Below are 14566 nucleotides of genomic sequence, written 5' to 3'. Positions count from 1 at the left end.
TTATTAAAACAATTAAACACATTCAAACAATTTCCCTCTGGGATTATTAAAGTATTCCTGATTCTGATTCTGATTCTGACATCCGTAGTGCACATACAATGCAACAGTATTTCAGGTGTAAGTTCAATGCCAGCGGAAGAAAAAAAAAATAAAGATACCACTCACAAACATACACATAAAACTCAAACGCCACATTAATGATCCCACCTGTGGCCTGTATGCGCTGTAGCCGTTGTGTCTCCATGGTAACCGACTGGGGAGGAGGTTTGACGACATGCTTCCTGCTGCCCACTGACAGTGAGGAGCAGGTGGAAGAAGAGGACGGAGTGGGGTTAGGAGGGAGAGAAGCAGTGGGCCATCTCACTCCATTCACCCTCAACGGCAGATCAAAGTCATAAGTGGCTGCCTGCAGGAAGACATTTCCTTCACCGTTCATCTCTACTTCTGTAATATCTTTAATGAATCACTTTAACAAACAAGCAACAAGCAAACATTAAGATGAGAGGGACCAAGATCTATGCTATGCCTGTCAAATGTTTGTGCCGGCTGGGCAAGATTTCCACTCCATTTCAATGCTGCATATAAAACAGCACATTATGCCACCTTAAATGAAGGGCTCTCAGCAGCACATAAACAAAACTCCATGTGTACCAGCACCAAGGATTATTATGTCTGCATATAAATGGAAAAGGCATTGTGCCGTCTTGCCAACACTTCTTAGCTGTGAAAAGTTTCAATTAAAGTTTTCTCCAGCAACAAATTCACATGCTGCTGTTTGATTATCAGCCGCTAGAAATTCAGGCTCATAGTGGCCACCTATACTGCATTTAGTGTGTGTTGGTTTGATATCCAGAGTAGTTTGTCTGCTAACTCATTTGTATTTTTTCTTTTCTGAATGGTTGTCTCTTTTTGGACATCAAAATGTAATAATTCCGGTCCTTAGGGGCCACTGTCCTGCATGATTTTAGGTTTCTCCGTGCAAACACACCTAATTCTAAGGACAGTGGCCCTTCAGGATCAAAATTGGGCATGGATGGTATCTAAAAATATTTTCTAAGGCATTAAATATCCTTCTCCAAAAATCTTGACTAACGGGGCAATCCCAGAAAACATGATGACTTGCATTTAAATTTCCACAGTTTCTCCAGCAAACTGGGGAGTTTCCATCATAGTGGGATTTCTGAGATAATGTAACAAAACACCTTATCAGGCTTTTCCAACTACCCCGATTCTGGTAACTGCTTCACTTCCATTAACACATCAAAATTGTTGTCCATTCTTCCTCAGATCTAGTTATCGCTCCTTCCTTCTCTCATTTTGTTTTAATATACCGAGTTGAGTGTGTTTCAAGATTCAATAAGCCTATAATTCAACTATCAGCATTTGAATGATATGCTTTTCTCATCAAGACTATCAAACCTGCACTTTTATCAAACCGTTCTTGGCTGGGTGTAAACCCCAAATCCTATGAAGAGCACAACTGAAACACTGATGCTTACGTAAACTCTTATATTATTTTATCATTTTTATCTTCATTTGACAGCACAGCTCAAGGTTGAGAGGAAATGTATAAGAGAGAGGGGAAGACTTGCTCTTAGACTCAGTCACGCTCTATGAGTTGAGCTTAGTCGAGAGCCGTCTAGCTCAATTGGTAGAGCGTGCACCCTACCAGACTCACTGAACTAAACTCTGAGAGAATCCCAGACATCCTGGCTTCCACATAGTAGGGATATATCTTCTTTTTTTTTATCTAAATTGGTATTCCATAAACGTAGTTGGTTAATGATATGATCCTTAGCCTTGGAAGTAACTCTCAGTTACTGCTGTAGGTGGTAAGCCGGTTCCCGGGACATGCCAACTGGCGTAGCTAACGTTAGCAGATAAACACATTGTCCATTATACTTTTGACCTAGAGTTTTTCTTTTTGATCAAGCTAATGCAAGAAAAAAACACTAAAAAATCTGTACGCTGTATTTCTACTAGGGTCCCGCACTACTTCAGCAAGTGGAGAGATCCAAAGCTTGACAGACCTGTGCCTATGAACGGTAACTAAGATAGGATTGGACTGTTTAGAAGAGGGGTTTAGAGAACAGTCGGAAATCTAAACATAATCTCCATAATACTGTTATCATACTGGGGGATGTTAAACTCTTACCTGGGTGGGGGCAAAGATAAGGGAACAGTCCACTGTCTGGTGGCCCTGGACCTCCACAGAACTCACTCCCGGCTCCTTCTCTGCTCGTACAGATAATCACAAAAGCAGACAGAGGCCCAAGATGAACCCAAGACAATGTTCTATATATTTACATTACATTTGCTTCTTAGGATATATAATACCACCCATCATTATGCAGTATATCAACTGTGTGATGTGCTGCATTGTGTGTGTAAATTCATACTTGCTGAAGGCTGAGGGAGGTGCAAAGAGAAGTCTGGGTATTCTGTCAGGTCGAAGGTAACCCGGGCTGTGGCTGATGAGCGGTTTGTCAGAGTGAACGGTATTGCACGCTGAGAACCAGCATGGACCCCGTAAAACTGGAAGTGAGACTGAAACAAGCAAGGAAGAAATTAAGACAAGTAGTTAGGAAAGACACAGTCATCTCAAAAGTTGGATATCTCAAAACCTGGACAAATTGCTTATGAGGCCTGAAACCAGCACTGTCAGCATTTTAGGATGAATGAAATCAACTAATGCCGCTGGATTGGTAAGAGATTTTACTATTCAATTATTTCACCATTTCAGCAGAGAATAGACGATACACATAACATATATAAAAGGTATGACATTCCTTGTGCTTTGAGAAACTCAAGTTGATTAAAAAAGTTGCTTTTATCCTTCAAGTATGAGCGAAAGAAGTTATCTACAAACTCCATCCTTGAAGTTTCAATGAGCAACCTAAGAATGACGCACTGCCAAAGAATTTCAAGCACATCTACAGCATATGAGAATGAAAGAGGTGCTTTCATCATCACCCGTCGCACAAAAGCAGAATATCTTCCAATTCATTTCTTTCAAAGGTGCAACCCCTGCTGTCTACCAAAGAAAGACACATACACGCTCACTTTTACTCACTTTAAAGTCTGATGTCTTTTCTTCCTCCTTACAAAATGACTTTCCCCATCTTCTTTTATTCTCCACATCTATGAGCCAGGGTATTATTACCTCTATGGAGATTAGTTATTATAAAAGCCATGGAAATGAGTCGATCTTAAAACTGGAGCACCCCAGGATCCATCACGACAAATTCAAAACTGTGCATGTTGAGGTGCAATACCCTCTTGAATGTGTGAACAAGATTTTTATCAAAGTCAAGAGACAGATGCATTACACTCCAACAATGAAAACATATTATGATTACATGAATATGACTAATAAGACTACTGGCAGTGTATATGGAAGCTACATTTTCATAATAATAATTGTTGTGTATCACAAATCAAACCATCTGTTTTTGTCAAGGGCAAACCTGAAGGATATATTACCTTTCAGCTATTATAGATAATCGTTTCTTCTCTTTTTCTATATCATTCTCTCTTTATTATACTTTATTCTCATCTTTGTGTCAGTCAATTGATAATAATATATGCCTGTGTCGTTTTGTGACATTGGTGTGAAATAGTAACAAAATGTTGGTGACAAAAATTAAGCTGGTTGGTGTAGTGGTTAGCACTGTCGCCTCACAGTGAGAAGGTTCCCAGTTTGCGGAAGTTTGCATGTTCTCCCCGTGTCTGCGTGGGTTTTCTCCGGGTTCTCCGGTTTCCTCCCACAGTCCACAGACATGCACGTGTTAGGTTAATTGATGACTCTAAATCACCTGTAGGTGTGAATGGTTGTCTCTGTTCGTCTCTATGTGCCCTGCGATAGACTGGCATCCTGTCCAGGGTCTACCCCGACTCACGCCCGATGTCAGCTGGGATCGGCTGAAGCCCCCCGCGACCCCGACCGGGACAAGCCGTTGAAGATGAATGAATGATGAATGAAGATAAGTACCTTAACCATGACATATTTGGCATTGCTTTAAAAGCAACATGGGACAAGATGGGGAAAAAATACTACCGCTAATGCATTGATCACAAAAACCTGGAAAAATCATGACAAAGGGCTTTACAAAGAAGATGCATACTGAGATCAACCTGCAACAACGTGGCTTCAGAAAAGAGCACAGAAACTGGACCTCTATGGCAGCCCCAACAACAATTTAAGTTGTGGCCTACATGATGCTGGTATTTACAGCTAAATGCCTGTCTGCAAAGGCCAATACACATAGACACCCAGTGTGGTGCAAAGTGCAACAACAGGATTCCTGAGCTGTAAAATAAATGTTGGGGTAAGTTGTTCTGCAGCGCAGTATGTGTGAAGGTTTCCCACGTCCTTCATATATCAAAGGAATACATTTTCCTTCTTAGAGAAATGGACCACCTACACATGGCTCAGGATATACATGAAAGCTCTACAGGGGAGGGGGGCGTTTATCATTTAAGTGTGGTCTTACTCCTTGTTGAAATGTTGATATTCATATCATATAGGTGTCTCCTTTGAAACAAAGACATTTTTGACACCATGAGTCAGAAAGCAAGTCAGTGACTTTTTTGTTTTTACTAAAACATACACTGTTTGCAGTCATATTTTGAAAAAAATGTGGCAGCCTTATAGAAACAAAACCAACCAACAAAAACTTGGCTGCTTTGTGTAATACTGCTGTTAGTAATGACAATAAAAATGTCCTGAATTTCAGTTAATGCCTTCTGGACGACGGTGCAGAAGACATCTGGTGAATAAAAACAACTGCCTTCATGCCAATAAAAAAATTAAAAATGGATGACATCAAACTTGCTCTAACTTAACACTAACAAAACAGAGCTCATAGTTATGTACGCAAGACCAAATCTGCTGATCATTTTTGGACTTTTTATCTTTCAGAGGCTGTTAGTGGGTGTAGAGTGAAGATGTTGGTATCATATGAAACTAGACTATCTAAGGAATCCATTGGTACAAACCAGGACTTGCTAGCGAGAAGGGGGACCCTTTTTTGAAACTTACACCTCACTGTATAAAATGAGTTGTAGTGACCTCTAGGTTAATCACAGCCTCATGCAACTTTACAACCACAAACTAGAAACCATGGGCATTCAGATGATGGGTAGCTTTCCTAGGTATATTGACAACAAGGGGGTTTCTTAACAGTTTCCACAAACAGGAGTGTTGGCCATCCAATCGCTAAAAAAGGAAATTCTTGCAAATATCAAAAGAGTTGATACCAAGTCACAGCATGGATTTTCCTATATTGTTCCTCCAGGTCTTGCTGTTTTAATATATGTGGCATTGACTGTTACCTTTTATCTACCTCTGAGCATCCCCAAGCTAAGCCCTAAAAAAGGGCGCAATACTAAGAGGATAAAACCTTTTTTAGGAACTCCCGAATCTTAACACTCCTTGAACACTTGTTCAAATTTACTGGCACATTTTTTCAGTCTTTGTTCAATTAATTGGACCAAAAACCTATACACGACATTGCCAGAAAACCATTATTCAGAGAGTTGGAATATTTCCAGTTGTATGGCTGCTTTACACACATTAATTCATTCTGAAATATGTTACACCTACACATGCTGAGAAGCACAGCATGCTTTGGAAAATAAGACCCTTCTATTATATAAGCATCATTGTAGTTGATCTTCCAATCATTTTTATCAGCTGATTTTTCATGTTTTAACTAAGTCTTTTGCTCAAAACACACACATAGAAACTCACCACACTGATGTTTACATTTGGAGGCTCCACTGATCCACTCACTCTAAGCTCAATGGACTTCATGTTCCTTAGAGCTATCTGTAATACACACACATGCTTGGTTAACATCAATTCCTCTCCCCAATAATAAATAAAGAGTGCTTTCCTCTTCTTTTTTTTATCTCTCTCTCACCTCAACTGTGGTGTCGTACTTGATGACGGAGTTGGGGTTGAAGTGGATCTTGAGAACAGCCTGTCCCCCACTTGGCACAACACCCTCATATGGACTCACCACCAAGCCTGGCAGAGGGCACACATCTTGCACCTGTGACAAAAAAACACAGAGAGCAGAGATTCTGGCTATCTTTCTTGTTTGCCAAGTATCTGTGAAAAAAATGTATATGTATGTGTGTGTGTGTGTGTGTGTGTGTGTGTGTGTGTGTGTGTGTGTGTTCTTAACTTTAAGGGATAAAAGCTAAAGACCAGTTAATTGGAGACTGCTTGCCCAATTGAGGACAAAAGCTGTGTCCCCGAAAACAGATTTTTGTGTCAGATGATAGGTTACGGATTGTGTAAGGCTAAGGCAAGAAGTTGTTGTGGTTTGAGAAAGTCTCCAAGTAATTAATGTAAGGGGCCATCCACACAGAGACATGCTTTGCTGTAACCACAAAGGTTTTGTATTGTTTTGGCCGGTCATCCAGACGGATGCAATGTTATGGGAGCCTGAAAACGTTATGAAACCGGGAGCCAGAGTGGATAAATCTCAGAATGCCACCCTTGAGTTGTCGTCTGAACAGATACAGATACAGATACATGGAGTCACACTGCTTTCTTCTCTGTTAAGAGAAGAAAGCCCCCCGGCTGCGCAGTGCTGCTGCGCAAGAAAAGAGAGTGGGAGAGACGGGACTCAGCAGCCTTGGAGTTTGATTACCCTGAGCAGGCTGAATGACAATGAATTCCCATATATTTCTTCTCCCCTGAAGGTCTGAATAAGTTGCTAAATATGTCGTTAGTCGCTTTTTCTAAATAAAGCTGCTAAGAAGATCTGAAAAGTCGCTTAATGTAATGATTTTTGGTGTATTTCAGGGGCACCTGGTAGTAGGCATGGTTCTTTCCAATGTTGTGTAAGACTGCAGTTCTGACAGAAGGCATGTTGAGAGGCACTGATCCAAATATGACGTGTTTCTCTGCCAGCTGGACACTGGTGGACCCAACCTGAGAGGCAGACAGAAAGAAAAAAAATAATACATTGATCGGCGATATTCTACATTTGTTGTTTACCCACTCTCCCTCAACCTCCCTCAACCTGCCTTGTCTAATCTTTTCTACTAAGTGATTTCCCACATTTTACAAAAAGACTTTTGACAGCCCCCAGAGCAAATGTATTTGGAGCATGTGTACGACTCTGAACTGAAGAGAGCAATAGCAATGATGGTGATGGCAGAACTAAATGAGTGGGGGAGTGTTTCCATTGAAGAAAAGCATGAAAGTCACAAGCCTTACTTAAAACACAACATTTCTTGTTGCGGAATTGTGTTCTGGTCTACTGAGGCTGTCAGAGGAGAAATCAATATCTGCCTCTTTCATGGATTTGGGCTCTGTAATACTGTTGGTAAAAAAACAAAAACAAAACAAACTGAACGAACCAACAAAAAGGCTATTTCTATTTATCTATCATTCATTTTATTTCATTAATAACTGATGTTTAAGATTGTTGAAAATCTTTTCTTCTTCAGCCGTCTCAAGGTGACATCACATCCCTGATTTTCAACAATGTTGCACAAATGAATTGAAACAACTGCTGTGAAAACTTTTCAACAGTTGGAATCCATTGTAGCCTCCATGAATCCAAGCTGACGACACACAGCCATCAATCGCAGCCCAAGTACATTTCCAATTCAATAGTCTGCATCTCGCCAAGTACGGTCAAAATGCCCGGATGTGAATAGCCCTGCTCATTTTGTCGCCGATGCATCGGAGGTGACTTGTGTGGACTTCAGACAGCCAGAATGCGTTTCACATTAACGGCTGCGCTCCGTCCTCATGTCCTCCGGAGGGTGGACTTCCGAGTCGAACTTGCCAAGCCTGAACTACTAAGCTCGAAAGTCAGAATTTGGAATACTTGGGAATTGGAATGATTAGGAATGACGGAGCATTTCAATTTGCATTCACTGTCAACATTGAAATCTTTTCTTTCTGGCAACCACAACAACTAAAGTAGGGAAGTGACTGGCTATAAGAAGAACCAGATAATAAAGACAATCCTCCGTCTGTTGCTGCCATCAATTATTCCATGCTATGACAAATTAGCTTTAAAGAAGCAGGCGCACATTTCACATTAAGTGGAACGTGTAATTTCTGTATTTGTTTTCCTCTTGTAGTATAATATTTAGAGTCAGCAAAGATAAGGTCTCTTAATTATATAACATTATTTCCAAAAACAATTCAGTTCTACCCTGCATGCTTCCTCTCCCTCTGCCTCTCTCCTGATATTATCCACAGTTTATTATGGTACATGTATCTACCCAATAAAAACTGAGCTGACCGAGCAATGAGCTTAATATGTGATATTATATGTTTACTTATTTACTATCTTACATTTTACTTTTTGACACTTAAACAGAATTTATGTTTGAAAAAATGGAATACACAAACACTGGATGTGACCCAAATCCCACATACAACACACTCATCCGCACCTTAGCAACACAGTGCAGGCGCTGTGTGTTGCCCTCATGCACACACAGGTCAAAGTCTCCTTCTGAAGGGGAGGAGAAGGAGGGATGCCACACAACCTCACAGTCCAACTCCCTGTATGGCTCGACTGTACCTAGGGAGAAGGGGGTTAGGGGGGTAGATTTGTTGTATTAGCCCTGATTCAAATAGGTAATCGTGCTTATTAACAATTAAGGAACAAGTACAACAGGGGGGTGGAGATGCTAAGTGACATTCTCGATATTAAGGCCTTGAAAATGCTAACCCAAGTGATTATCCCCTGAGGACACTAAAATTAAAACTGCACTGTTAACAGTTCCCCGGTTTCCTCCCATCATCCAAAGACTTGCTTGTGTTAGGTTAATTGATGACCCTAAATTGCCCGTAGGTGTGAATGGTTGTCTGTCTCTGTTCGTCTCTATGTGCCCTGTGATGGACTGGTGTCCTGTCGAGGGTGTACCCAGCCCCACGCCCGAAGTCCCCCACCACCTCCCCTCCCCCCTCCCTGCGACCCCGACAGGGACAAGCAGTTCAGGATGAATGAATGTTAACACCTGTAGCTGGTCGAACGGAGAACAGGATGCCACTCTCTGTGACCACTGGTCTCCACGTGAATTCTGCGGTGTGGTTTCGCTGGTTTCGAAGGGTAACTGAGCTCCTGTACCCGGATTGGGCAAGCAGAGTGGAGGTGGGCCGGAGCACCAGCAGGGTGGTGGACAGCTCCAGAGCCAAGGGGACGACCTGGGCCTGGACCAATATCTGACCTGGGTGTTGCTGGTTCACAGAGTAGGTTACAGTTCTGGAGGAAAGACGTATATTTACATTGCACGCATTGAACTGAAATAATAATTTACATGGAACAAAAGTGTGTTGAGCTGTTTCCTACGCCAACCTGTAGAAGTGACCCAGCTTGTTGCTTTGAAATATCAGCGGTAGGGTGTTTAGGGAGTGGGGTGGCAAGACGTGGGAGAGGGGTGAGGAGCCCTGCAGCTCAGGGCAGTCCACCTCCAGCTGCACCCAGACGAACTCTGACAGATGATTGATCAGCTCCAGCTTTTGAACACACACTGACTGCACACACACCTCGCCAAAGTCCACTGACGATGGACCTAATGAGGAAATAGGGAGATTTTTACTCTTTTCAACAATAAAAACAGTTTCTCAACTACTTATTAAACAGATTGCACACATGCTATTATTAGAAACAGTCCCTGTTGCACTTCTGAATTGAATCTCTAACCTATGACAACTTGGTAGAGTTCCTGAGCTGTCAGAGTCCTGTTGCAGTCTGCCACCTCCTGGTTGGTAGAGGGAACTGCACTCATTACCTAGAGAGAATGCAAGAGATCGATAGTGGCAGCTAAAAAAGCATAATTGCCCCTGAATTTTACACAATTTTACAATTCAACTGTAATAATCACCATAATTTTGACCACCTTCGACCTGACCTGACTGTATACCTGCTGGGTGATGGATGTCTGATGGAGGGAGCTATGTTTGGCTGCCAGTGAAGCAGATCTGTAGTTTAGCTTGGTCTCTGAGATCTTACTACTCTTCAGGTCGCTGATGCTGAGTGTAGGTGGAACAAGCCCTTGAGAAGGAATAATCCCGATATCCACATCGTCCTCTACTTTTTCCTGCTGTCTAACAACCAAAAAACAAAGGTCAAACTGCACGATATCACTTACTGTGTGATGAAAACGGGTTGAGATGGGCCTTTAGGTCAGTGATCAGAAAATTTATAAGAAAGCCTACCTCTCCTTGATCTTATGCAGGCGCGTTTGTCTGAGCCGTTCAATGAAGTCTGTGTAAATCTGTCGATGCAGCCGTCTCTGCTCCTCCTCTTCCTCCGTGAAAGAATAGTTGGTGTCCACATAGTGATAGCGTTGTACACCAGTGAAAATGGTCCTGATCATGACAAAGGCAGGAACAAAATGACAATTTGTTGTTGTATTAATTAGCACATTTAAAATCTAGTATTACAAACCACTGACTCAACTTATAAACATATTCTTCTGTTGCAAAATGATAAATAATATTGTGTTTTTAAGTGTTTTCAACAATAAATTCACACTTATGTCTATTTCATACTTTTGGGAACATTTTGATTTGTTGTCTTTAGAGTTGCAAAGGGGCAGACAATTGCCTGCAAATTTCCGGAAACTTTCCATAAACTTTCCATGAGACGTTGAGCTGGGGAATTTTGGAAATTTCCAAATTGGAAACTTTCCATGGTTATTATGGGAATTAACTGGAAATTGGGAGTAGTAATTCCCATAGAAACTTTCAATTTTACAACCCTAGTTGTCTTTGCGAATTGGCTGTAAGTCTGCACTGATCCTGTGAAAGAGTGTGTTTCTCTGACATCTACCTGTACTGTCTGTTTGCAGAAGCAGGCCTGATGCTCGTGGCTCGGTCATTAGGGAAAGCCAGGAACTCCTCCCGCTCTGCGTTTTGACTCCGCTCCCTGCTATGTTCGTGGAGTCGTGTTTTGCCTGCGCTGAGGACAGCAGCACGCGCCATCCCGCGACAGTGAGCCAGTTCACTGGAGCGAACGTGAGGCCGTGATCCGGTTGGATTGGTCACTGTTGGAGTGATGCCTGCGAAGCAGCCAATCAGAGCAGAACAGGTGCCTGTATCAAAACTTTCTTAAGTCTGATGACTTTTCATAGGCACATTTTTCTTATTGACAACAAATCCCATGAGAAGACAAAAAACAATAATAAATGTATCCAAGGGTTGGGCTATATTGAAATTCCCCTATTGACGATATTCCTTTAAGAAAAACAATACAATACAATATAAGATATTATCATCCGAGAAAAAGTTTAAGAGACACACATAGATATAAATCTATGGACTTGAGATCCGTGTTGCAATACCCAAAAGGGGCCACAATGTAAAGAGGGCAACTATCAATGATCAACACTGTTGTATGGAATCAGTCTTTTCATGGGATTTATCAGTATTCAGTATTCACCAGGATTTAGTTTAAGCACGGGGTGTGTGCTCTCACTGCGGCAGACAGCAGACAGGTGCAGCGTGATGGTGTGGAAGCTGTGAAGCTCAAGTCCAGTAACATCTTCAGCTTCAGTGATGCCGCCCCTCTGAACAGCATAACCTAAGACATCTAGTTTCTGACACACTTGGAAGCTCCCTTGCTGCCGTGAGGTAAAAGACAAAACTACATCCTGAGGAACGCAACAGAAAAAGAAAAAAGTTCCCGCATTTGCTGCCCTGCTCGGATTTATGAATCAATAAGTGAGTCAACCACCATCCTTACCTGGCATTGCCCGGGGTCGATTGTGCCAGTGGAGGGCTCGGTGGTGAAATGCGCTAACTTGCGGAAGCGGAAGTTGACGGGAAGTTGAGGGCAGAGGTTCTGCAGCACACACAGCAGGTTCACGCGTTGGCCTGTCACACAGGTGAGGAAATCAAATCTTTGAGAGGGACTAGGCACCAGTGACACAGGCAGTCCAGAGCCTGTCACTGCCAGCTCCACACAGCTGTTACCTAACAGAGAAAAGGAAAAAAAAAAACTGTTTTAATCAAAGTGATTGTAATCAGTGTGATCTACCTTTATTTTATAATTATCAATGAATGAATCAATGAATAATCTACTCATCGAGGTATATGAACTGAACTGCTGGCTCAAAACAGTGTGTGTTGTGTGTACCATTATGGTGAGTGAAGCCATATCTGCTTCCCACTGACTCAAACTGTAGGAAAAGACAGTAGTCTTGCCGACCGGCTGAGTAACCACGTTTCTTCTTTTCTCTATTGCTGAAAAGAACAAGGTGCCAGCTCCTCATTAGTTTAGCGGTAAGTATCCCCGACGGGGAGAAACATCTTTTCTTCCCAACCACCTATCTCTTTACATTGCTTCTTGAGGACATTTTACAGTACACTTTTTTCATAAAACATTAGTGCATTTCAATTTCCAAGTTTAATATTGATGTTTAGGCCATTGGGTATGTTAGATATCTGGAAATCCAGACCCTCCGCCAGCAAATTTAAATTTCCTCTGCCATTAGATCTGGGCACTCTCCATTGGAGCTCATTAACTATTCATTAATTATTTCAGAACATCCTAACTCACCAATCCAATGGCAAATCTGTTGTGGGCGGACATAACTGATGATGACAGCGATGAGACATCGAAGTCTTGATAGTAAACAACAAAGATGGCTGCGGATGATGAACAGGGGTTGTTGGAAACGGCTTTGGCCTCGACTCTAAACGACTTGGACTTTAAAACTTTAAAAGACTTTAAAAAAAGAATCTTTACTTTCCAAGGAAGATGTATTTACTGTTTTGCTGACCGGATACGGCAAAAGTTTAATTTACCAGTTAGCCCCACTGGTTGCTAAATAATTGGGGCTTAGTGAAACTATACCTCACCTTATTCATTGTTCTGATTGGTCTTAGTGCTATCCGATTGCGTGCAGTGGTATTTTGACCTGCATGCGTTGGTGTCTGTTGCTCGTCGCCAGACCCTCCGTCTGGATAGATGAGGGTCTGGATTTCCAGGCTGTATGTTATACTCTTTGGCGTTAAATTCAGAAACGTTTTCTTTTGTTTTGTTTTCAGGCACATTTACCTCTTGCAGATGGGGCTAAAGTACAATGACACCGTGGTTTTGTCATACGGTCCCAGTCGACCCTGTTTGGGGACACACACTAAGACCCGAGAGACATCTTGGGTTGCTTGGCTGCGCCTCTCCATTCTTTCCAGCAGGGCGGCGTCTGTGCTCTTCTGGAGGTCTGTTCCCTACACAGCCATCACAGTCAAAGCCTTGTTTCATTTTCAGTTCGGTGCAACTGGCCCTCCAACCAAACTACCAACCTAGCTAAGCAAATGAATAACTTGAATAGCTATGTTTTTTGTCTGTACCATCTAAACGTTAACATTACCTTGCTTAAACACAACCATGCATAGCAGCTATGCAGATTGGTAGCTAAGCCTACTTTCCCTCAGGGCATCACTCACCACCTCAGTCCCAGCAGCAGTATCCTGGAGCAGGCAGACCCAGTCACATGCCTTAGGTGCATTGTTTCTCAGAACCACATTCTCCATGCGGGATGTCCCGAAGTATACAGGTCCAAACCATAGACAGGACAGTGGAGCTCCCTGTAAAACAGCACAGTTATGTTTTATTTATAAACGGAGCATCACCGTTAAGTACTATATGAATTCCACTTGGACATCTGAATTACCTGCAGGTCAAAAACCTCAAGGCGCTGGTCCGCAACCTCAGCCCTTATACTGAGAACTACAGCTGAGCGATTCTGGAGTTTCAACCTGGGACAAAAGGAGCGTGAGGTGAAGATAGAGTGGAAGTACACCGCTGTTGGTCAATATCATTTAATAGCTATTTGGAAATTTTATAAAAGTCTGAAACCCTTAAACCCGGGGTGTCAAACCTCTTTCAGTTCAGGGGCCACTTACAGCCTAATTTGATCTCAAATGGGCCAGACCAGTAAAGTCATAGCATAATAACCACAAATAACGACAACCCCAGATTTTTCTTTTTGTTTTAGTGCAAAAAAGTAGAACAGTACATTCTGAAAATTCACATTTAGTTAACTATCTTTTTAACAAAAATTATGAACCTAGCATAATCCTAAATGTCTCTAATATGGCATTTAGTTGCGTTAGGACAGAAAACTATGCAGGTTCCTACATGGTCAGACCTGATTTTTGCATCAGATGTAAAAACTGTTTTTTCATGCTTATTATTGAGTTTATTTGACAACTTCCTGGAAGTGAAACAAGGCCAGATAGTCTCAGTTTGACTTAACACTTGATCGTCTCAATAAAGTAAACAATATAAGCCTCATATGGGTGGTGTTTATTGCAAGGCTAGTATATTGTCCCTGTCTTTTTTTTTCATCCCAAATTAAACATCTATATTATTACTTCAATTAAATGCTTACTGTGGCCCCTAATATTAAATAGATTCATGAGCTATTCATAACAGTGTTTGTGTTTTGATGATGCACGTTTTCTATGCAAAAATATCATAATCGGTGAACAAAACTCGGACGAAAGACTGGTGACGACCAGAGGTCGGCCGCTTAAAGTCAAAACCAAGCAAAAAGCACTGTTACATGACCGATG

At 41.9% G+C, this 14566-nt stretch overlaps 1 protein-coding gene across 1 annotated transcript in view; it reads right to left on the bottom strand.

Moving 5' to 3' along the window:
- LOC310964771 (cilia and flagella-associated protein 47-like) overlaps nucleotides 1-14566 on the bottom strand; it is a gene marked incomplete at both ends in the record, with an annotated part of 63013 nt that overhangs the window by 45727 nt on the left and 2720 nt on the right. The window contains 19 exons of the mRNA XM_083938029.1: nucleotides 208-406; nucleotides 2156-2235; nucleotides 2364-2547; nucleotides 5753-5830; nucleotides 5925-6056; nucleotides 6824-6946; nucleotides 8431-8561; nucleotides 9001-9245; nucleotides 9339-9555; nucleotides 9687-9774; nucleotides 9883-10090; nucleotides 10202-10354; nucleotides 10818-11046; nucleotides 11427-11637; nucleotides 11730-11959; nucleotides 12123-12229; nucleotides 13047-13216; nucleotides 13436-13576; nucleotides 13663-13747. Of these exons, the coding sequence (XP_083794155.1) occupies nucleotides 208-406; nucleotides 2156-2235; nucleotides 2364-2547; nucleotides 5753-5830; nucleotides 5925-6056; nucleotides 6824-6946; nucleotides 8431-8561; nucleotides 9001-9245; nucleotides 9339-9555; nucleotides 9687-9774; nucleotides 9883-10090; nucleotides 10202-10354; nucleotides 10818-11046; nucleotides 11427-11637; nucleotides 11730-11959; nucleotides 12123-12229; nucleotides 13047-13216; nucleotides 13436-13576; nucleotides 13663-13747 (3011 nt within the window). The remainder of the gene's footprint in view (nucleotides 1-207; nucleotides 407-2155; nucleotides 2236-2363; nucleotides 2548-5752; nucleotides 5831-5924; nucleotides 6057-6823; nucleotides 6947-8430; nucleotides 8562-9000; nucleotides 9246-9338; nucleotides 9556-9686; nucleotides 9775-9882; nucleotides 10091-10201; nucleotides 10355-10817; nucleotides 11047-11426; nucleotides 11638-11729; nucleotides 11960-12122; nucleotides 12230-13046; nucleotides 13217-13435; nucleotides 13577-13662; nucleotides 13748-14566) is intronic.

This window comes from Echiichthys vipera (genome assembly GCF_963691815.1).
Source record: "Echiichthys vipera genome assembly, chromosome: 23".
NCBI classification, from domain to species: domain Eukaryota; kingdom Metazoa; phylum Chordata; class Actinopteri; order Perciformes; family Trachinidae; genus Echiichthys; species Echiichthys vipera.
Note: the sequence above shows the minus strand (reverse complement) of the source record. Positions and strands in the feature narration are given on the sequence as shown.